Below are 24,924 nucleotides of genomic sequence, written 5' to 3'. Positions count from 1 at the left end.
ACACTACATTCAGTCATCCACCCATTCACACACACATTCACACACTGGTGATGGCAAGCTACATTGTAGCCACAGCTGCCCTGGGGCGCACTGACAGAGGCGAGGCTGCCGGACACAGGCGCCACCGGGCCCTCTGACCACCACCAGTGGTCAACTAACTCACAGGCCGCACACCACAAATACAGTGGCATGTTTAGAAAATTTTTGTTGGGGGGGCCAGGTAGGGGCACAGATTTGGAGAAGGGTGGCAGATGTAATTGGCAGATAATGTTTAAAAAAAAAATTCTACCAACCGTTAACCATAATCTCAATAATCCTATAAAGCTAATAACCAGAAGTTGCCGGTTCGAGCCCCGGCTTGGACAGTCTCGGTCGTTGTGTCCTTGGGCAAGACACTTCACCCGTTGCCTACTGGTGGTGGTCAGAGGGCCCGGTGGCGCCAGTGTCCGGCAGCCTCGCCTCTGTCAGTGCGCCCCAGGGTGGCTGTGGCTACAATGTAGCTTGCCATCACCAGTGTGTGAATGTGTGTGTGAATGGGTGGATGACTGGATGTGTAAAGCGCTTTGGGGTCCTTAGGGACTAGTAAAGCGCTATATAAATACAGGCCATTTACCATTTACCATTCCCAAAGGAAAAAGTACTATAGCTTACTAGGGTATATTAGACTTAATAGTTACTATATACAGTAATGGACTTCTATACATTTTACATCAAATTAAAACTTTGGGTGTCAGATAATTATTTATTAAAAGCTAGACATTTTAAATGAGAATAAGAAAGAAAAGTATGTCTTTGTGCCCCCTTTTCCCAGTTATGCCCTATCGGCCCCCCTGGCTAAACTTTGCTAGATCCGCCCCTGCACAGTTACCAGCGTCAGCTACGTAGAAAAAGATCCTGGTGTAGAAAGTAATATTAAATAAATTCTAACAACAGCTTATCAAGCTTAAACGTGCTGCTGTTGTTCAGCCGCTGGTTTCCTCTTTCTGGTGCAAAGTGGGCCAAAAACAAACAAGAGAGACGGACTCGCGACAGAAAAGCCGATCAGCTGATCATTAAGCAGTTTCATGATTGAAGTAGCAGCAAGAAGAGGCAGTCGCTCCATATATCGCTTGTTAAGCTTAACGCAGGAATGCTTTACAAACATTCAGAGATGGACTTACACACTTGCTTTACTTCTCTCGGGGATAACTTTGTCGGAGATGAAATGCCGGGTTGCTAGCGAAGCTCCAAATGCTATCCAGACCACCGACAGGTCCCGCATGCCACAGCCGCTCTATCACGTGATGCATACTGCTCCGACGTGCTAACGTTCTGAGGTGAGTTACGGCGTGTTGCAAGTTTTGTGAGGTGCTTTCGTGATATTTAATGGATCGGATTACATTTTTTATTTTTCTCCGATATCCGATCCAGTAATTTAGGTCAGTATCGGACCGATACCGATACGTAATATCGGATCGGTCCATCTCTAGATAAAAACTTTGGTTGTAAGATTTAGATAATTATTTAATAAAAGCAGATATTTTAAATGAGAATAAGAAAGAAAAGTATTTCTTTGTGCCCCACCTTTCCCTGTTAATGCCCTACCTGGCCCCCTGGCAAAACTTTGCTAGATCCGCCCCTGCACAGTTACCAGCTGTCAGCTACTTAGAAAAGGATCCTGGTGTTATTTGTCTCTCAGAAACAGTTCATAACTTCCCTTCAACTCATTCATGTCACCTAAAAGGTAAACCTGTTTCTCCATCACCTGTTCAGCTCTGATGATTCAGTAAGGACATCTCCTGGTTTCATCTTCATGTTTCCCTCTCACCACATATCCAAACCGACATCATGACCAGCAGCTTTACAGCTGTGGCTCCAGCAAACATCAGCTGATACTAGAAATTAATATTAAATAAATTCTAACAACAGCTGATCAAGCTTAAACGTGCTGCTGTTGTTTAGCGCGACATCCGCTGGTTTCCTCTTTCTGGCGCAAAGTGGGCGATAAACAAACAAGAGAGAAAAGCCGATCAGCTGATCATTGATCAGTTTCATGATTGAAGTAGCAACAGGAGAGGGAGGGTGAGAGGATGAGAGAAGAAGAGGCAGCTGTGCAGCGTAACGACAGAATAACTCCAGCTTTGTGTCTTTTTTTCATTATAGCGAAAGTCCGGGACAAACTGCATCTCTTCTCAGCTCAATACGAAACGTGTAATATTTTCTCTGAATGAGGGACCATTCCATTTTTTTAAGGAGCTGTTGGCAACTCTACTAACTAACCTTATGAATAAAATAAAGTTCACTATAAGTAACATCATAGCACCCACCCAGCACAACGAAATAAACTACACCTAAACTTGGTTTATATCTGACCCAGATAGACTGCAGGTCATAACTTCTTACCTGAAGTTCAGTTCACCTGACACTCGGACTGGTGGCTGCCTCGGGGCTCTCCTCCTGCCTCCCCTTCCCTCATCCACCTGCTGGCCTCTGTGGAAGCCCCGCCATAGCCACCACCAAACAACTGAGTTATTTTTACACATCGACCTGCATCTGGCCAATCCACCACCTCTCATTGTTCATGCCATTACAAAAAAAAAAAAAATAAGTCACCGGGCATATGCCCGGTATGCCCGATGGCCAGTCCAGCTATGTTAACCTGCAACCAAATCTGCAGCTCCATACAGCAATGTTACGACTTAGATTATATCTTATAACTCATAACTCTTATGTTAGCTCCCCTCAGTAGCATACTGTCTGAATATTCGACGGCTGCAATAATTCTTTAAGTGTTATTTTTTCCTTGGTATTCTAATTTCACCGAAGTTTACTAAACTCAACAAACTTAATATTACTTACCGGGACATTTATTCTGTCCTCATTTTCTTTCACCGAAAAATTGTTTCCTGCAGTGCCGTCTTTCGTGCTTGGCTCTCCTACCTTTGCTAACGTGATGCACATAGCGCAGAAGCCGATGCTGCATTCACTTACACTCGGATATCTGAGCTTCACCGTGAAAACATAATCGTACATTTGATATTTGATTGAATTTTATTGTTTGTCCTTTGGGGGTGGCCTGTGCCCCCCCAGGCCACCCTGCTGGACACGCCACTGCACAAATAGTCTCCAGAAGAGCATGAAGGGCATTAGGATGCCTGGAAATTATCTGCAACCAAATCACAGCTGCACTGATATGCAGCACAGCAACGCTTCCACTAATGTGATATGGCTTAAATATGCTCAAAGCTAACAGCAGATCTAGCACAAAAGTTACATTTCAGCCAAAAGCTTCAGCCATTGACTCACTAATTTTATTTTGAAGTGCATCCATGGATGTGGGTTACAGTAAAAGCCCATGTCTGATGTCTCTGTAGCGCCTCAGATACTGACTTCTCTAAATTTGCCACACGGCCACTTACATTGCAGAATAATATTCCTGCAGTCCCTGGAGGACAATTTACATGAACGTTAGCAGATCTCATTAAAAGTGCCAAGTGACTTATCCTCTCAGATACATGCACAGCGCTGAGGATGTAAATAAGTCACAAAACCAGAAGGCTTTTCTGTGAGATGACATTTCAGTTATTACAGCCTATGTTGAGTAATATTAACGGGTTTAGCCTCTATCATGTGTCCTTGCTCAGAAGACATGAGTCGTGTTTAGTGTTTCACACTGTAAGATCTAATTGGATTTTAGGAATAAGAATAATTTACTACTTTCTCTTCTTAAGTGCAACCAAGAATCGAGTCTTAAAGGGTAAATAATGCAAACAAAACTTTAATCTCTTCTGTGTGATTCATTTTACCTAAAGGGCATTGGAGATTGAACAGTGGAATATAAAAATAATTCTTTCATCCAAGGATGGAGGTAATAGCAATTTCCTCAACTGCGCCTTCCCTTCCTCCTCTTTCTAATGCCTGGAATGTCAGAGAGCCATTGGGAGATTAGCCTGCCCCATGCACGCTCTGTCCAAACCAGCTGCCCACTATAGGAATTATTAATACTTCACTTAAATATACTCATCACTATACAAGCAAGGGCTTCTGTGTGTGCAGTCAGTTGCTCTGCCCTCATCTCCCAACATCATTATTTTAATTTTCATGTATACTCATCCTCTCTATTTCCCAATGGCTGTAGTTCACAAAACTCATCAGCCACAATTTAGTTCATCCATAAATATTTCCATGAAATTGTCTCTGTTCTGCATGCTAATGATCACAATGAGCCACAAATTCTGGCTCACACATAACAGGAAACTTTGAATATACTATTTCTCAAAGAAGGCAAGGATCCCAGAGCACTAACTTCCATGGCATACTGAGCTTCAAAGAAAAAAAAAACTTATTTAAAAAGTTGGTGGAAACTGCATTCTCTGAGTATAGGGTAGCTTCAAAGTGGCAGAAGTCCCTCCTCGTTCCTCAGGGTTCACAGAGGAGTCATCAGTGTCACATTGTGAGCACAGAAGATTACAACTCAGAGAACAGGTCTCCAAACTTCAAAAGAGACTGCTTGAAGTAAAAGGAGGCTAGGACGCTATCTATTTCTTTTAAACACTTACTGGATGATTGCTGGAATCTGCATTAAAAAAAATTTCGTCTTCTCAGAGACAAACTTGAACTGTGTATTATCCTTTTGCATAATACAAAGCTATCCATAAGGCTCCTGGACTTCATGGATCTTCAGTGAGGAGAATTTCTACAAATGGAGAAGGCTTGGAACAATACAGAGCCTTCCCAGAGACGACTGATAATGCAAACTACATGATTTATCTAGGAAGATGCAAGAAAACGTCCATTAACTGTCACCTTCTCTTAACTCAGTAAAGCTCAGAGATCATTAATCTTCAATCTGAAAACAAAAAGCATAAGAAAAGTGGCCTTCATGTCAGAGTGGTTACCAAAAACTACTGCTGAGAGAATTCAGAATAGCTCGAAAAATGTTGCATGGACTGTTGAATCCAAAGCCAGTGACTCGATAGTGTCGTCGTTTCCATATTCAGCTAACCAGTTAAAAATCCCTGGATTGATCCCTGGAGGAGACACAAACCCCCTGTGTTCCAAAAAGCATTTGGGATAAAAATCTGCGAAATCAAACACGTGGAACTACCTGCTGTGATACCCCCTTGTGAATAAGGGAGTGGCTAAAACTAGCTTTGTGTACTTTTATATCTACTATAAATCAAATAAAGTACTTTAAAACTACAGAAATCTGTGGAGGTAGAAGTGCCAGATTTTAGTAATGCTTTGCTACTACAGGGGCAGTGCATCTAGCAATAACTGAGGAAGAAAATGCTGCTCTGTGACAGAAAAGAAGAACGTCATTCAGTCAGTCTGTGAGGTGAAGCCCAAGCACAACTGCAAGAGTCAGTCCATCTCTAAATGTCTCAAAGGAATAAAATTAACAATTTAGAGAGGCCTAGTGAACCTAGCCTGGATCTGAACCCACAGAAATGCTGTGGCAGCAGGGTCTGAAAACTTTTAGAGTTAACTTTGTTTGAAGGTCTGACACGGTTTAGTATGAGATACACAGCAAAACAGACAATATCAGTAGGGGGTCAAATAATATTTTTCATGACTCTGGATAGACAACAAACTATAGGAGTCATCACAGTTTCAGACTTTGAAAATCTTGTTCTATAGGAATGCACACAAATAACCTTTCATTGCAGTTGGCTTTCCGGCTCAGATTTCAGTCTGTAATTAAAAACTGCTGTGACGAATTCTCAAAACAGCCCAGAGTGTCCCACCGTTTCATCACGTTTGAACGCTGTACACTTTGAAGACCACCTGGTATTGATATGGCTGAAATCTTTCTCTTATCCACCTGCCTGCTGTGTATGGGTGATTGAACCAGTCAAAGTGAGAGTTGGCTGAATAGAGTCAGTGCCTGCAGCAATCTGAAACCAATCTCCAGACTGCTGCAGCACAGAAATTAGCCTGTCCTCCTTTCCACCTGCCTGGGCCACTGTTGTTTAATTGACACAGCACTCAGGAGCCCAGAGTGATCACCCTCCTGATATAAAACGATGCCTGTCAGTTAGCAGCAAACGTTCATTCCCTGACTGCAATCATCCCTGGACTGTGTGGAACCAAATTCTCTCTTAAAGCGCTTTGGGGTCCTATGGACTAGAAAAGCGCTATACAAATGCAGGCCATTTACCATTTAGTTCAGGCAATCAAGTTAAAATGGTACAAAATGTATACAACAGAAAATTTTCTCATAAGCACATTTTTCAACACCGCTGAGGGATAAGCGTGTCTATCATGTCGGTTTGATGCATCTGGGAAAATTTTCATTGCAAAATGCTCTCTACATTTTAAACATTCTGTGTCTGGTTGTTTTTTTTTCTATATTCTGTAAAAAAAAATATCTGTAGCTGATGTACCTGTGTGGTCAAATTAGTGAAGATGTTTTCTCACTTTACTTGTACTCCATCTAAAGTTCCAGCTGAACTCTCAGGGCCACTGTACAACAAGCTTTAAACACTCCCAAACACTAGACTTTTACACATGAAATCATCTTTGCTGTTGCAGACAGTATCTTTGACTACAAAGCCAAATCTGGATCTTTGTAAACCAGTCACATGCTGCATGAGGCATCCAAGGTCATGTCCCTGTCATGCTGAAGAGATTAGAGAGGCAATTAAAGATGATCTGGAATTAATAATCAGCCTCGTGTTTGCATGGCACAATCTTTTCTGCCAGCGTGCTGAAGATGTGTTGTAGTGTTTGCTGTTCTGACAGGCATAGACTGACTCAGGCACGCAGACCGGAGCCCGCCTGTGGTCACCTGCCGCTAACCCTGCTAATCACATCAGAAGCACTCCTATGTGAATCATTTCTTCCTGCTCATGGCAGCACAGTGGAGTTTGTAGCTGTAGCTTAAACCTACTGTTACAGTCAAGGAGAATATTTTTAAAAAGCACGGTTTCATCCCCGAGGATCAAAAAGGAGGGAAACTAGTCCAAGCCTTGAGCTGAGGTCGGGCTTGTATTCCTCCGCATTGTCAACCCACAGCTGAACCGGGTGCCTGGGATGAACCCTTACAGACGGCTTCTCTTTCTTCCTCTGAAGTGAGACTGTGTTTCTCTGTGTTGAAAATGGGATAGCGGTGGTTTATTTCTGTCACACTGCGCCTTTGAGGTTGCCAAGGATGTCTCTCCACCAGAGGCCAAAGATTTTTAGCTGCCTTCTCATTTCACCTCGCTATGCCTCGCATGCCACTCATTAATTCAGAGTTTGTTGCTGTTGTCACTGCTGTCACAAGTTGTATTGTGTTAAATCTTTGCTAAGCATGATTTATGAAGTCTTGCTCTTAGCCCCACACACAAACATGTATTTCTTTCTGCAGGGTTCTGCATCTGAGAGAAGAGATGTTTGTAGTTCCAAAATCCTGTCTGTGGAATTCTTCAGCTGCATCAAACAGCCTCCTGCAGTCACCCCCCCCCCCCGCCCCCGCTCCCCGTGCCTTCACCCTCTCTTTCTGCTAGAATCTCTGTGGTCTTCAGTCAAAATCCACACTCTTATTTCACTTCCAAATCGACAGCAGAAAAGTGAGTGAAGTACTTCACAGAAATTCTCACTCACAGCAGTTGAACAGTGGGCTGTATCTATCCATGACATAAACAAATCAGAGAGGCTGTTTTATGAGCTTTGGTATGTGGCAGTGAATAAGAAGTGACATGTATCCAAACTTAAGATTCAGAAAACAAAACAGGGCCACAGTGCACACCTGCCTCTGGCCTTATAACCTCTGTTTCCTATTTTGCATCCACCTTCCATCCTCCATCCATCCATCCATTCGCTTCCGCTTATCCTTTTCAGGGTCGCGGGGGGCGCTGGAGCCTATCCCAGCTGTCATAGGGCGAGAGGCGGGGTACACCCTGGACAGGTCGCCAGTCTGTCGCAGGGCTAACACATAGGGACAGACAACCATTCACACTCACATTCACACCTAGTGACAATTTGGATTAATCAATTAACCTATCCCCACAAGCTGCATGTCTTTGGACGGTGGGAGGAAGCCGGAGTACCCGGAGAGAACCCACGCAAACACGGGGAGAACATGCAAACTCCACACAGAAAGACCTTCCATCCTACTCTGACTAAAAAAGAAAAAATGGAAAATGGTAAAAAATGTTGGGAATGTTGTTTCCCAGCATCCAACAGCAAACCAACGTGTCTGGAATCAAGACAGCTGACCTTTGGGAAGCTAAACACATCCTCTGGGTGCCAAAGTGCTAAAAACAAACCAGAAGCTTCCAGCCACGGGGCAGATTATTTTAGAAGGAGGGAAAGCATGATGGAAAACAGCACTTACTTAGATATGTGCACAGAAAATGCATCCAGAAGGCGACAGCCACCCAGGGTGTGTTTTTGTCTTTTTTTGCAGCTACTCTCTGCTCCGTCAAGGTCAGGCCCCCTGTTACTGCCACCCTATAATCATGGCTGAGGTGCATCCACTGAGTGAGATCCAATCATTGGTGCCATTGTGTACAACATACAGTGACATGCTTACATGCTCTGAGAAAGGGGTGATGGGTTAGAGAGTGTTGGCTTTTAGAGAGGAAGTGGCTCCAAGGAGACCAGTACCACCTCTCAGAATTTTTTTTTCTTTTTATTTTTGTAACCACTGAGATGGAAAGTACTTAAACAACCCTGATACACAATGCAAATTGAAGCCCACCGTCTTATTGTGTTTGCATGTTTTTCCTCTGGAGCTACAAAGCCAGCCCGATTAACCTATCAATAGACAGAGATTAGACACTCAGGAAGTGAAGGTAGCAGAAGATAAATCTAAAAGGATTTCTAATATGAAGCTGGATCACTGTAGAGGCCAGTAGTTCAGCAGTGCCTAACATACATTTTACTCCCTTATTGATTTCATGTCAGTGTTATAGGTGACATATCTAATAATTTATTGCTGAAACAAATATTATCATCTTGTCCCTGTTCTGGTTCAGTTTATTCTTCTCTGTCCTAATAATATAGAGCACTGTTTGCATGAAAAGGTCTGTCAAGATAGTATACAGATGGCCCCACATATGTTCTGTGTTCAGAGAGCTCTGGTGGAGCATACAAACTGCAAAAATATTCCTATAGTCAGATATAGAAAGCATATTGCATATTGAAGGAGCTCCACATTTCCCACCAGCTTTGGTGGAACCAATCCATAAGTGAAAAAAAAAAAAACAGAGGCCATGAAAAAGAAAGTACTCAACTCTCGATTGCATATATGTTGATGCCATGTTACAAAGGTGCACTTGTTTTAATTTGAAGAGATTTACCTACCTGCTATAAAATGCCTCTGTTTGGAGGGGGGGCAGCCAATCGGGAGACAGCTGGCTGAAAAGGAGATTAGCTAAAACATCTTGTTACAGCCAGTGGATAAGTGGAAAAATCTGCAGAAAGCATAAGACAGGAATGGGATCATTTTGAACTGTGAGTCAAGAATCAAAGTATGGTGAAGGGAATTGATATCATCAATTCCCTTTAACTCCCTTTCTCAAAAATCTGCAAATGAATGTGCATTTTCACCTAAAAATGATGCAACTGGACCGCAACTGCTGGGCAAACTTTTGATGACAGAAAATCGGGCAGAAATACAGCATTTGTGTGTATTTCATGTTTTCATTTGAGGAAGGTTACAGTGTCCTCATTGCTCTGTGCTTTTCAAATCTCTCCAGTAACAAGTGACCTTTAAGTCACATGCAAATATGGTCACAAAAATTACAGTGTGCTATAAAAATTAAGCCAGTGGTGTCAGTGTAAAGACATCGTCTTTCCGTTGTAGTTTTGGGATGTCCTGTCATCACCTGCAAGCTATTCAAATAGGCAGACAGGCAAAATAATGAAAGATCCCAGTAGCGTGAAACTCATAGGGGCTGCAGAGGGTAGGACAAATATTATTTGCTTTTCAGACAGGCAAAAATTCCCCTTTGGAAAACCCCCAAAAACGTCACTATTATTTCAGTCTGGGCAGTGTCCTCTGAAATATCTCATTAGCTTAATCTAACATTCCTAATGAGAAAGAGATTTTTTTTCACTGTGTGGCCACTTTGTGAATGTTATCCTTATTAATTGAGCTTTAAGTGCGTGATCCATCCGCTGCATGCATTGATGAGTCAGCCTTGGATGGGTTGCCAGCAGTGCTGGTCAAGTTACTTGAAAAAAGTAATCGGATTACAGTGCTGCCCAACTCTGGTTGCCAGCGACAACTTAACTCAGAGATCACAATGCTTGCATGGAAATAATGGCAATCTTCCAGCATTTAGTGATGAGCGGTACCTTGCACGGCAGCCGTGTGTGGATATCGTTTTCCGCTGTGGGCTTGTTTTGTTGCATTCAAGGGTCAAGGTTCTTTACTTGTCACATGCATAGTCATACAAGTATAACACACAGTGAAATGTAACCTGACACGCTCCTCGACATGTGCAAAAAATGGGGGGGGGTAGAGGAAGAACATTATATATATATATAGTATATACAGTTGGGTGAATGTGCAGTAGTAGCAGCAAGCAGGTGAATTCTGTACATTAATATGAATAGACATCTGACTATTTTACAGGATAGACAATATAAACATATTTAAAATTAAAGGAATTGAAATGTACATTGTGCCTTGGTTTAGTGTCTGGAAGAGAGTCCTGTCTCAGTCAATTATAGATGATGTGAGAGGGCGGGTGTGTGTGTTTAGGGCACGGATGGCTTGGGGATAGAAGCTCCTCTTGAGTCTCTCTGTCCTTGCCCGGATGATGCGGAACCTTCTACCAGATTGCAGAAGTTGGAACAGTTTGTTGCCAGGATGGGACGGGTCCTTCAGTATCTGCGCTGCTCTAGTCCGGCATCTCCTGGTGTAGGTGTCCTGAAGCGGGGGGAGAGCAATCCTGCAGCAGCGTTCTGCTGTACGGATCACTCTCTGGAGAGCTTTTTGGTCCTTCACACAGCTGTTCCCAAACCACGATGTCATGTTCTGTGTGAGGATGCTCTCCACAGCGCCTGTATAGAAAATCCTGAGGATCTTTGGAGAGACCCTGAACTTCCTCAGTTGTCGTAGGTGATACAGGCGCTGCCTAGCCTTTTTGGTCTGGACCTGAATGTGGGCAGCCCATGTCAGGTCTGAGGAGATGTGGACACCAAGATACTGAAGGACTGCACCCTCTCCACTTGAGCTCCATTGATGATAATGGGCTTGTAGTCTCTGTGCTGACTCCTTCTGAAGTCCACCACCAGCTCATTGGTCTTGCTGAGGTTCAGCTGGAGGTGGTTGTCCTGGCACCACGATGCCAGATTCTTCACTTCATCCATGTAGGCCGCCTCATTGTTGTTGGAGATGGCACCCAACACCACTGTGTCATCAGCAAACTTCACAATGGTGTTGGAGCCATGGGTTGCCACACAGTCTGAAGTGTAGAGTGAGTAGAGCAGTGGCGAGAGGACCTGTGGTGCTCCTGTGTTGATGGTGATGCTGTTAGAGACGCATCTACCCACCCTCACCACCTGAGTTCTGCCAGTGAGGAAGTCCAACACCCATGCACACAGACGGCTGTTAAGTCCCAGATCCCTCAGCTTTGTGAACAGTCTGCAGGGCACTATTGTGTTAAACGCTGAACTGTAATCAACAAACAGCATTCGCACATAGTTACCCTGTTTCTTGTCCACGTGGCTGAGAGTGGTGTGCAGGACGTGGGCGATGGCATCCTCTGTGGATCTGTTGGATCTGTAGGTGAACTGCAGCGGATCTGTGGTGTCTGGGATGGAGGAGGAGATGATGTTCTTCAGCAGCCTCTCAAACACCTTCATTACTACCGAGGTCAGTGCAACTGGCTGGTAATCGTTCAGGGATGAGGGTTTGCTGTTCTTGGGCACAGGGATGATGGTGGATCTTTTGAAGCATGTGGGGACCACAGACTTCGCCAGGGACTCGTTGAAGATGTAAGTGAACACACCTGCTATCTGGTCGGCACAGCAGCGCAGCAGACGGCCGGTGATGCCGTCTGGCCCCGCCGCTTTCCTTGTGTTCACTCTCCTCAATGCCGCTCGGACGTCATGCTCCGCGACGTACTGCTACTTCCGTAAACTTGATGATGTCGACTGCGCATGCTCTGAACATGTCCCAGTCGACATCGTTGAGTGCGTCCTGTAGCGTAGCTTCTGATTGGGCAGTCCACCGTTTTACCTCCCTCGTGGTCACGTCTTCCCTCCGTATGTTTTGTTTATACTGGGGAATGAGGAAGATGGCATTGTGGTCAGACTTCCCAAAAGCCGGGTGTGAGACAGCTTTGTAGCCCTGCTTGTATGACGTGTAGCAGTGATCCAAAATTCGATCCCCTGTCGTTGGACACGAGACATGCTGGTAAACGTTTGGCATGACTTGTCTGAGGTTCACTTTATTAAAGTCTCCTGCTACAATGAGGGCTGCGCCCGGGTCCTTGTTTTGAAGCGAGCTCAGCGCATCATGTAATTCGGACAAAGCCATACCTGTGTCCGCTTGGGGTGGGATGTAGACAACCGTGGCGATGACTGAGGTGAACTCACGGGGCAGATAGAAAGGGCGGCACTTAATGCTCAGGAACTCCAGATGTGGCGAGCAGCCGCTGGAGAGAGTAGAAATGCTCCTGGCATCACACCACTTTCTGTTTACCATGAAACACACTCCTCCACCTTTGGTTTTGTTCAACTCTGCCATTCTGTCCGCGCGGAGCACAAAGAATGAATCCAACGGAGTTATGGCCTGGTCCGGCACGGTGGGGGTCAGCCGTGCCGGACCAGAATGTGACCGTGAAGCACAGAATGTTGCAGTCCCTCATGTCACGTTGGAAGGTGACCCTTGCTCTTAGGTCATCGAGCTTGTTCTCCATGGATTGTACATTGGCCAGTAGGATGCTGGGCAGTGGTGCGCGATGCGCCTGCTGTCTCAGTCTATTCCTAATGCCAGCGTGTTTCCCTCAACGCTTCTTTGTTCTGCGCCTCAGATGAGGGGCCCGTCCTTTGTTGTTCTCCGTGCCGCGTAGAATCTCTGGTGGCCAGGAAGGGTCGGGTTTAAAAGTGTCCAAGATTAGATGTGCAACCTTGGCACCGATGTTTACAAGTGATACGCTGTTGTATACTATAAGACTAGAGGACTAGAGAATGACATGTTGCATAATGTCAGCAGAAGACAGGCTGCAGTATAGACACAGCAGAGGCCTCCCCAGCGGCAAGGTCCAATCAAGCAGACGGCACAGGAAAACCACTGACAGAGGTTAAGGACACAGCAGTGCAGCCTTCTTTCTTCTCTTTCTAAAGAAATGGCACGAGTCACAGGCTCTGTAGCAGAGTATTGAATGTCCAAGTGTGTGTTAATCTGTTTGGGATTTGAAATAATTGATGGCGGCGCTTTGTGCTTGCGGCTAAACAACTTCACTTAGCACATGACTAATTACAGACAGTGTTTGTCGGGATGTGACAGTCTTATATGCCTTTGCAATAATAGCAGAAGAGGTCAGTGCCAGCATTAATACAGCAGCTAGAGATAACCTTCAGTCCCTGCAGAGGACTCGCACACAATTAGCTGTGCGCCTTATTGGCTCAATGACAAGTCTCCCTTTCTGCTCTGACTTTTTCTTTTTATCACACAATTATATAATTTAGTTGTTTTAACTTGAAAGAAAACAGATTCTCTGCCCATCCCATCTCCCTGGGAAAAAAGGAATGATGCATTAATATCATGAGGAGGCTCCAGTTTAACGTAACGACAGATGTGGGCCAGGCTCTACATCTGGTGAAGAATTTAATTTGGAATGGGAGGGTCCTTTTGCTCTGATTTTCAGATGTTATCATTTCATTTAACCTTGCTGTGAATGAGCCTGCCTTTAATGTTGGGATGTGTGCATGTTGTGACATTTATGGGGAGGGCTCGTGGATCTCTTGTAGGCCAAGACAGGACTTCCAGAATAAGCCACAGACTGTATATGAGAGAGAAGAGAAGCTGATGGGGAATTTTAATGATCCACAGGGTGTGGATTCTCTGGGAGCAAAAAGAACTCCAGTCCTACAAGAAAATAATCGTACCGCTTAGGTTATGATCCCAACTACTAGATTCAAGTCCTGTTAAATATCATATGATGGGATATGATTTGTAATTTGTGGTCACAATAAAGCAGGGTATACTTTAGTGTGGTCTAACCCTAACCCCTGTATTTCTCAGTCTGATCCACCTTTTTTATAACATCTGCTTTCAAAACACAAAGATAGTGATTCTTCAGCTCAAGGCTTCAAATCAAGACCTCACAGTGGCAGTGTCTATCTTTTTTACACAGTCTACAGCACGTATGGCGTTATCCATAGTTCTCCCCTAAGTGCATCTCCAAACCCACAACCCTGCTCTCTTTGTAGCCAAAGAGCTATGCAAATTAACATAAACGGCACATTTTTTTTACTTAAGATGCGGGTTGCTTCATTTTTCTCTTGTCATTTAATAATTAAGTCCTTTAAATTTAATGTTCCATAAGTGCATGTGAGTTCTTGCTTGTGCTTTTGTTGAATCTGTGGGATGCATGAATGTAAATTACTCTGTAAGCACACAAATACACGCACATTAAGCTACATTTCATTTCACATCTAAATGAACTGTCTGTTATTCACAGAGTGATTCATATATCACATATTCCTGTCTTTTCACCAGTTGTGTGTTGCTGCTGTCTGCCTGAATGTCATTTTAAACACCCTTTTTAAAGATGAGAGCTTTTCTCCTTACCATCTTCTGCAGGTGAGCGTGTGCAGATGAGAGATTACTGTCATGGAATATCAAGCGCTGATTTACTGTATAATGGATTCAGAGATGATGCCTCCTGCTGTCCTGCCACCTGTTCTGTCACCCGAGAGCCGCACACATCCACGGCTTGTTTACCAGCACACGGCACTCCAGAACACAAGCACATCCCTATTAACCAGTCAAAGACTAACAGGAGCAGCTCAAATGCACAAAAGCGCGAGACGGCACAGCATTAGCTTGTTCGCACACTCCCTGTGATTAGATAAAAGAAAAGGGAATGGCTTGTGACTGTAGCTCTGAGAGTCTGTCCATCCAGCTTCAGTATCAACCTGTCTTGAGTTCTCAATGTGTGGCAGTGATGAAGTGCCTCAGCTGGCCTTCTGTGCCTCCGCACTGAAAAATGAAGTCATTAGTTGTAGAGGGAGAGGAGCTTAGGTTCGCGGGCACGCTATAAGCCCTTCCACTCTTCCCGTGCGCTCAGCACTGGCCTTAAAAGAACAGTCTGTCTTAATCAGAGTCCAGTCCACACAACACTTCCACCAGATGCTTTTTTATTAACAAAATGACATTCTCACCATTTCATGAGTAAATGAGGCAGAAAGAGAAAAGATTAAGGAAGTCAAAATCAAACAGGGCATTCAGTTTCTTCTCACACTAACCTTTGTCACTCATTTCTGTCTTTAAGCTGCTTATTGCTCCCATTGTTTTTTCCTTGTCACGTCATATGGTTTTTATATGACCTTTACAGTTTACAGCTTTAGTTTGCTCCACTAGATACGAGAGTGTAGAAGAGGAAGCACTCTGTCTCCTAACCTGCCTTTAGGCACTACTTAGTTGTTGACTCACAGAGTTGAAGTTACTTCCAGTTCTCTCTCTGGCTGTGCATGTCCACATGTACCCAAGATCCACATTGTGTGTGTACGTGCGTGGGTGCAGTATATTGGTGCGAGTGTGTGCAAGCGTACTGCTCAGTTCAGGCAGAAATGCTGCAGCCTGTCCAAAGATATTAACATCAAATGAAGCGCTCACCTTTCAGTTTCAGAATGTTTGTGGCTTACTGCTGGTTCAGATAGTGTGATGTACTGACAACATTTAGAGATGGGTACAAAATGGTCTTTGATGGGGATTTTTTTTACTAAATGTATAAAGATTACTCCCACTGAGTGAGAACCTCCCAAAACAAGGGAAAGATCAGACATTAAATGATTAATGTGAGTGAGACCCACAAGTGACAGCTTCTCTCATCCCCTCTCTCCGTTAACCTTTGGTCTCTTCATCTCTGTCTCGACAGATTCAGTAATCATGTATGATGCAACAAGGGTGCTGTCTCCGAAAGATGGTGCAAACGGTTTGGCCCAGCCGGTTGTCCCTGGAGCAGGAGCGGGAACAGCTGTAGGATCTGGAGGGCCAACTGCAACTACAGTGCTGCAAGCTAAAACTGAAGAGGGGCAGCCAGTTAAGGAGGAGGAGGAGGAGCCCAAAGCAGAGCCTGTCCTGGTGAAGAAGCCCCACAGAGAGATTCTGGACCATGAGAGGAAGAGGAGGGTGGAGCTCAAATGTATGGAGCTCCAAGAGATGATGGAGGAGCAAGGGTAAGTAAAGAACAAATAGTAAAAAGACAACAGATAAGATAACAGTACTAAGTTGGTCGAAAATAACTTGATTATTGACCCTGAGGGAATGATTATATAGGGTACAATGATAGTCCTGAGTGTTATATTATTATAGTCCTTTATTTATAATTTAATTTGTTTGGAGACCTTTTTTAAGTTATTTGAAGAGCTGAGTAAGTTTAGGTTGCCATGGTTAACACTAAAGTAATTTTTAGACAGCACAGATTACACAGATTACAAATAGATAAAAAATAGATATAAGGTTAAATAAATAAGGTTACGGGTAAGAATGTGCATGCATTCATAGTTAGTCACATGTGTAGCATGAATAAAACCAGAGTTGTCGAGGCAACTAGATTTATTAAACTAGACGGGGAGCTGATTTGCTAGGCTTACAGTGCCTTAAGCATTTACAAAGTTGCATTAATAAAGAAATAACTCAATCTAAACCTAATCAAAGAGAAGTTTAATATTTGGTCTATTGATTTGCACTGGGCTTATTTGTTATAAGGTTCAGTCGTTAGTAAGAAAATTCCCCAAGGAAGCCATCTGTTGAAGTCAAACTAAAATATTACCTGCAGAAGAGTTACAGTTTCAGTGGTAAGGCACAACTTTGACTTTGAGGGAAAATTGTTTCCACTTCCAGCTTGCATTGCACTTTTTTCAAGTTTTACTACTGCTCATTGGTCAGTTAGCTTAGTGCTCATTGGCCAGTTAGTGTTTGTCGGAACGTTGCCATCTTTAATGCAAACTGCAGGCAACTGTGGCAATCTCCTTATGAGCAAACTAATTTGTGAAAGGCAGTAGTCACTTGCCAACCAATATAAATATAATTTTTCCCTAGCTACGGTTGCTATGCACTCACCACCTGGTTGCTAGGTCTTTGTGACTGGGGCCAAAAAATATCATAGAGCTATTAGATGGGAGAATACTACAATGTAGTTGATATTTTATTTTCAGCTCAATACATGTTTTTCTTGGACAATTTTCTTACTAATGGGTGAAATTTAAAACAAATTAATTTTTTAAGACTAAGAGCAGAGATTGCCAAGAGGTCTCTAGGCCTGTGTGGCTGAAGCCTTACCCCTTGAATCCAGCAATCTATATTGATCCAAGTTTTTTTTTTTTTTTAATTATCTCCCTTCGTGTTGAAGCATTTCTTTGTTATTTCTGCAACAGTACTTAGCTGCTCTTGTTCTTGGCTGCTATTTTTTTCCAAGTCCTGTAATTTGACTCGATATGCTGGCAGCAGGTTGGCAATATGAGCTATGTCTTCTAAATCATGGGAGACAATTTTGTGAGCTAAACGCACAAATAGAAGTGGAACTGCTCTTGATTCAGCTGAGCGAAAGGTTGTGTTTGGCTTTGTAAGGAAGCCCACATGTGATGCATGTGTATTAAAACTAGAGTCCAATCTGAAATGCTTGCGTAGGCAAGTCGGATGGAAAAAAAAGAGTTGCTCTTGGGTTTTGATGTCAACTGACATTACCTTTTTCAGAGAAACGGTAGTTGTTTATCTGTTTTTCACAATGCAGTTATTGGGATGCTGGTTGGAGTGCAAGCCATAAAGGCTTGTGTAGCACAGAGCCTGACATTGACAGGTATGTACCTGTAGGGGTGCTGAGTTCACAAGCTGCACCAGAACATTACATTCAGACACCGTAACCTGCCAGAAGTCATTTTCATCATAATATTGGGAGGATGAAAAAAAAACTATTCTCTCTGGAAGAGTGGAGTAAACTTAAGGAGCTGTGTTTTTGTGAGGAAATGGTGCATAACAATGTGTTTTTATACTTTTATCAGCATGCTTTGGAAATGTTATCAGTCACAGTGCTCTGTCGTGACACAATTGAATCATATTATTCTTTTATTCTCATTTTTAAAACAGGCATTATTGTGAGACACTGAATTAAACTGCAGTCCTTCTTGTAAGAGGTTGCTCTGAAACCTCTAAAGATAGAGCTAAAGATAACTGTTTCTTGGCATAAGAAGGGTTCAGGGTGCAGGACCTGGGTGCTTCCTGATTGGCCGGGTGCCCCAGTTAACATAATTGGCAGCATTAACAATTAGCAGCCCAGCGAAGAATCATGTATTTGCTTTAAGGTCTCCTGCTTTCTGGTTGGGTGCCTGTGGAGACACAGGGAGGTGTTGAAGGGCCTTGTCATGGGTGCCAGGGGATTGTACACTGTTCCCAAGCCAACAGTGGGAGTTAGTTAGGGAAGGTAATCATGCATGCATATAGGCTGTATCCCAATTCAGGGTCTGCAGCCTTTTGGGCCGCATTTTAAGGCCGATTATGTCACAGCGACGCGACGAAGGTTGTCCCAATTCAAGGGCTGCTCAAAATGCGGCCTCAAATGCGTCCTTCATTTCCCTGAATTTTAAGGATGTGGTGGTGTAGACTTCGTGGCCCAACATATCCCAGAATGCATAGCGCGGCGCTGGGTGTGGATAATTTTGCCGGAAAAAAACGGCGGATGAAGGGCGCCCGAAGAGTAAACTTTGAGTAAGTACTGAATATTATGTCACTTATTTATGTGCAAATGTTTAATAACAAAGACCATTAAAACATTACTGTTGGCCACATGTTGGCAAAGTTATGTGACATTCGTGACGTTCGTACTAACTTGGTTTTAAAGCTTTTACTTTAAAATATACGCCGTCCAATAGTTGACCTTAATCTTACAGAGAATGATCAAAGCTCATGTAGAAACAAACAAACAAATGAACAAAATATTTTCTCCTTCATTTCTGTCAAACAAAGCTGTATGACACGTTTCCAGCTGTTAGTATCATGGTTGCTAGGCAACCTGGGCAGCGCGACGGAGGCTAGACCGTCCCATTTTACAAGCCTCGCACTTCCAACCTTAGCTGTCTTTGAGTACGCGGCCCTTGTGGACCGTTTAAAGCTGCGTACTTTTAGGCTGCAGACCCTGAATTGGGATACAGCCATAGAGATGTAGCAATTCAATCACCCACCCATTTCTGCTTCCCAATGTTGCCACTGAGTTGAATTTTACTCAGCTAAATGTGTTACAGCCATAGGGATAGTCAGCTCAGAACGCAGGACAGCCCAGCCGAGTCCATTTCATTAGCATCCAGCAAAAGTTAGGAAGAACCATGGAAACTGTAGAGATGGCAGACAGCCCTTATCAACAATCTCAGTGCTTCTCCCTGGCGTGTTTGCTCACACACGCACACACATACTGTACACACATGCACACTGCTGCTTGAATAACTACAGCTCGCAGCCAAACTCCAGGCGAGACCATAATTAATGATGAGCTCTGTGATCCTGTGTCAGTGCAGAGAAAACTCACTTTCCCACTGATACCTCGTGACATTTTACTCACATCACATTTGTCATTTACAGAAAGCTGACTAATCCATGATGTATTAGGGGAGAGTGATCTAATTGAATGAAAGGCAATCGAATTAGAGAGGGATTTTTTGTTTTTTTGGGGGGGCTTAGTGTTGATATGAGAGGTGGCAGGCACATTTGAATGCTAGAGTGAGGAATCTTTTATCTGGCTAAGTATTTACATGAATTAAATCAATGCACTGGGTGGTTTTTTTTGGGGTTTTTTTTTTTTTAAGGTGAAGCTGGATTGTACTGCCAGTCATTTTTGTGCTCGTCCCTCGTTCCCTGAGCGTGACTGCTCTTGTCAGCCTGCGAGGTCTCATTAAGTCTGTAGGGTAATAGTAAAGCCACAGCAGATTGATGAAGCTGAAGGACAGCTACTGAGGATAGACAGAGGGGGTTACACACTTGCCATCTGTCAAGGTCTACTCATCTCCTGGCCTGGAGAAGATGTAATAGGTCCCAGTTTGAGAAAAGAGCCACAATGTCTACTGGAGTGGTGTAGTGGCACGCAGCAGCTTGGCAAATGATGACAGCACGCAAGGAGACAAGACATTCGCACTGACGGGCTCCACTGTGCTTGTCTGACTGCACGGCCTCGGCTGGCACACGGTCGCACATGAAGGATGGCGACCACTCAGCTGAGTGTTAAAGCAAGCCCTGGATGGACTCAACTCATCTTGTTAAGCTATAATCAAAGGAGAATCCCATTTGGCAGCTTGGCTCAGCACAGCTACCCGTGCCTCTCCAATTTCTAATGTGCCTCTTTAAATGAGAGAGCGTGTGTGCAGGATTAAGGGATAGAGCAGGGGATGAAACACAGGGATAGAGAGGCAGAGCAATGCCAGGCATTAGACACAATTAAGATGGTGGCTGGAGTCTGTTTTCATTTGTAGTGGATTTAAGCCACGTCACCCTCGAATCCTGGTTTTGACTGAGGACGGGGTGAAGGATTAGGCTCAGGGGAAGGTTGGATGGCAGCGCCCCCCATCCCATTTCCCTAGCTTTGCCAGCACATGGCAAGACACTCCCCTCCTCCCTTTCCGCACAGCCCCCCAGCTCCTCTCCGAAGATAAACCCAGGATAAATGGTCTGTCGTGAGTGATGGCCTCACCCCGGGAGCCAATTAGACAGGCTCAGCGAGTGCATTCATTTAGCTACCCAAGGCTTGGCAGCATCTCGCATTTATTGGTACATTGAGTGCTCCATCACTGCATGGTGCATCGCCTTTTCATGTATATGAGATGGGCTAGAGGTTACATATATCATATATGTGACATATGTCTGGAAGAGCACAAGAGGCACGGTCTGTTAGAGTAGCTCCTGTAGGCGATAGAACATAACTTAAGCTCTATCAGCATCCCATCCGTCTCCCATCAAAGAATATTGATGTACAGAATATGTCAAACTAATGCGTAGTGTCTACTTCTAATCAGCTCTAGGTGCCACATAATAATACGCCTGGCTGAATGATTTTGATCACAGTGGCTGCTCTGTATGCAAGGGTCCAGACTCTATTTCAGGGGTGTTTTTCCATGCTAACCGAGGCATAATAATCATGCATGGTTTGAACTCCTGTGGTGTCTGAGCCTTTAATGAGCTTTCTTCACAGGCTTCACTCAGACTACATGGTCACACACACACACCCAAAAAACCCACACAGCAGCTCCAAGCTCCATATATGTGTCAGTACATATAAATGTTGAGAGACACCAAGATAACGTTGAAAGTGTGTGCTAGGCTTGTGCATGCACCAAGATGCCAGTGCACAGCACTACGAGCCTTTTAAAAAGGAGACAAGAAATATGTCTTACCGCTTCACCAAGCAGAAACAATAGATGCGCTTGTGTATTGAAAAATGAAAATCTGTTGTAAAGTCAAGTAGAGAGGTCTGGTCCAACATAAACAACATAAGGAACAACACAGCTAAATTTGAGTATTATATGTTGATACAGGCACACAAGTGACCCAAGGCAGAACAGTAAGAAGAGGAAGCTTTATATTAGCTGAGAGCGAACTTGGAGCGTTTTGGCTGCTTCCATTGTGATGTAACATCTACAGTGACACTTTTTTAATTGCAAGAGATGTGAGCAGCCCGGATCTTATTAAGAGAGCTTCTCTCAGAGCCTTTGAGGCCAGAGCAAATAATTATCTCTCTCTGCTCTGATGGAGCTTTTCCTGCAAGCCAAAGCCTGCGTCATAAGACACAAGACGATAAGTGTGTGTCCTGGAAGACCAAAAAAAAAAAACACTGGATGGGAAAACATCTCAGGGTGAATGGCCCATTTTATAAATTGTAACAAGAGGGGCTCTCAAGGCAATAAAGAAGGTCTGTGCTAGACAAAACAACTTCAAAACCTGTTGTTGTAGAAAGGAGAAGATGAGCAATCAGAAATGGTGGATTGTGCTGCTCCAGCCATTGAGCTGCTTACACTGTGGAGGAGGTGAAGAGGGCAGCTTTATAAAGTGGGAAAAAGGTGTACTTGTTCTTTGCTGCCCATTCTCTCTGGTTTATCAGAATCAGAATGGGGTTTATTGCCAGATGTTGAGGTTTACAACATTAGGAAATTGCTGCGGTGCTTCAGTGCAAACAATAAGAATTAAAGTGCTATGTAGAAAGAAAGATATGTGCAAGAATTAAAGTGCTATGTAGAAAGAAAGATATGTGCATGAGATATACATGAGATATATACATGAGAATAGAAAAGAATTTATGTTAAATCTGTTATCTAACAGAAAATTTATGGCTGCAGAGAGCATCAATTGAAAAGCCTCTCTCCACTTGAGAGTTAAACTATTTCACTGTGGCACTCCGTAGGTCATTTTAATTCTACCCCTGAAATAGAAATGTGGGGGTGTTCAGGTTTGGTTTCCCATGTTCCCAGAGCCATTCAATCTTACTAACTACACTGGCATCGCTTTTTTTTCTGTACCTTTGCATCAGAATTGATGGCTGAAAAGTTTCATAGGCATATAGCAGCACCTGGGGACGACTTGTAGAGAAAAGCTCTTCAGATAACAAAGTCGGAGACATTGCCAGCAGTCAGGAATGAGAACATGGGCACTTCACGCAAAGGCACTCCTCATCAAATCGATGACTATCAGCATAAGGACAGTCTAGGGGCCAGAGCTATTCATTTTCCAGGAACGTGAGTTAATGAGTGAAATCTGTAAGTGCTCAGAGCTGTTTAATCACTCTAATCAAGATCTTTAATCGTGGTGATTTTTTTATTGCTGGGTGGCGGGCAGGCCTCTCGCTCTGATCGATGTCCCCTGTCTTTTTTCGCCCAAATCACTGGAAGTTTGCATGCCATAGGCCAGGGGTTCCCAAACTTTTTTTGCCAGGCCCCCCTTTGTTTTACAAGAAAAATGTTGCCCCCCCACACACACACACACGCACGCCCAAACACATCCTGTAACCACACACACCCATATTTTGCTCCACTGTGGTTTATTTCACACCTCAAACATTTAGTAAACAATTAAGTAAATACAAGTAATCTGCAATAAATTACAGGTAGTAAGAAGATAAACTACTAACTCTTTTACGCTATGTCCATGGGTATTTTTGAAAACGCAGCTGTTTCTATGGTTTGGACCTTTCGTCCACATGTTAACGCAGTTTCGAATCACAGAAAACTGAGATTTTTTAAAACTCCTTTTTTACGTGCACGTGTGGACAAGGAATACAGAGTTTGTCAACGTCAAAGATATGTGCCTTTTTTCACGTCACGCTGTGCGCCACGTTATTGTTTACATGAGAAGAATTGCAGAATGGCAGATATTCAGATTAACAGTGAGAGTATTTTGTCTCTATCTTCAGGTTTTACACGCTTACATACACACACGAAGTTACTGTCCCTCCATTTAGAAAGGCATAGGCATCACGGTGTAATTATTTTACGTGTTGTTGTTTTTTTCCTGTGTAATAATATTCAACATTGCTATCAATACATTTTTCAAAAAATGCCTCTCTGTGCAAAATAGGTTTAAAAACATAAACAACTGTGGGATACTGTTTGGCCGTGATTTGAACCGGGGGAACAAATCGTGGCAGGATCAGCCTGATATTATTTTTATCCCACTTTAATTTTACAGTATAAAGAGCTAACATCTCCAAAATGTCAGGAGTAGTTAGTTATTATAACAAGTGTTTGTGAACTAAAAATCAAGAATGTGGGATACTGTTTGTCTGTGATTTGAAGAGCCCAGCCCGTGCTCCCGACGAAGGGAAAACCAATTATGCAGGGGAGACACTACTTTGGCACTTGTGCAGGTGAAGTCAAAGGGAAGATATGCTTCACCATATTTTCTAGTCTTTGGCTTAGAATGAAGTTGGTTTGGAAACATATTCAGCGATGCTTCATCTCCTGCTTTGCGTTTCTGTAGGAGCCCCTTCAAAAACCTGTCCATTATGCTAGCAGTGTCCGAGCGTTTTTTTTTTCCTTTTTGTTTTCCTTTTCATACCACCCCCACCCCCCGCAATGGCTCTGCAGGGGGGCGGGTCCCACACTTTGGGAAGGTCTGCCATAGGCAATGGGCCTTCACTAACTGGCCTTCGTTTGCATCAACTTGGCTAACTGGCTCCTGGACAGTCTCACCTCATATTCATATATGCGGAGAGATGAAAATACACAAGCGACATGCTCAGTTAAACAGTCATTTGAATTCCGTGTTGCTCAGCCTGGCTGGGAGTGACCAGCCGTTGCTCAGCACTGTGTCAGAACAGATGGTGTGTGAGGAAGAAATCAGCTACACCTTCACAACTGCAAGAAGGGCTAATTGTGTGTAGAGAGAAGGAATGTGTTGTTTCAGTCTAAAAGCTTTTGACAAACATCTAGTAACATCTAGTAAGTAGCTGTTTACACTGATTGATCTGAGCTCACAATAGATTTTTGTCTGTCTCTTGAAATGCAGCACAGAAGTCTGGTAATTTAAAAAGGAGTTTTTAACTTCTTTCTTTAAGCGCCCACCACTCACTAGTTTCCAGGAGGGATTCAGGTGCTGTGTGATTCAGGTGCTGTCTGAGATTCTGCAAGCCCCTACTTCTAAAATCTCAGGCTCTTTGTTAAAGCATCACCACTGCTGTGTACACACTCTCAGACTTTGGTTTGTAAGCTAGACCGATCAAACATTGCCTTTGCTGTGCTTCATACTGTGAAGCTGCACTGAGCTTCAGAATAGAGCAATTCAGCAGGAGGAAAGAGAAGATGGGG

At 43.6% G+C, this 24,924-nt stretch overlaps 1 protein-coding gene across 3 annotated transcripts in view; it reads left to right on the top strand.

Moving 5' to 3' along the window:
* The window catches only part of srrm3 (serine/arginine repetitive matrix 3), a 171,943-nt gene that overhangs the window by 72,795 nt on the left and 74,224 nt on the right, over positions 1-24,924 (top strand). For all 3 annotated transcript variants that reach the window (XM_005918958.3, XM_005918957.3, XM_005918959.3), the window contains one exon: positions 16,026-16,326. In XM_005918958.3, coding sequence (XP_005919020.1) covers positions 16,037-16,326 — 290 coding nt within the window. In that variant the 5' untranslated portion in view covers positions 16,026-16,036. The remainder of the gene's footprint in view (positions 1-16,025; positions 16,327-24,924) is intronic.

This window comes from Haplochromis burtoni, unplaced genomic scaffold, assembly GCF_018398535.1.
Source record: "Haplochromis burtoni strain Fernald_Lab_line unplaced genomic scaffold, NCSU_Asbu1 Contig_34, whole genome shotgun sequence".
In the NCBI taxonomy this organism is placed as follows: domain Eukaryota; kingdom Metazoa; phylum Chordata; class Actinopteri; order Cichliformes; family Cichlidae; genus Haplochromis; species Haplochromis burtoni.
The sequence above is the reverse complement of the archived record's forward strand: the minus strand, read 5'-3'. Positions and strand labels throughout refer to the sequence as shown.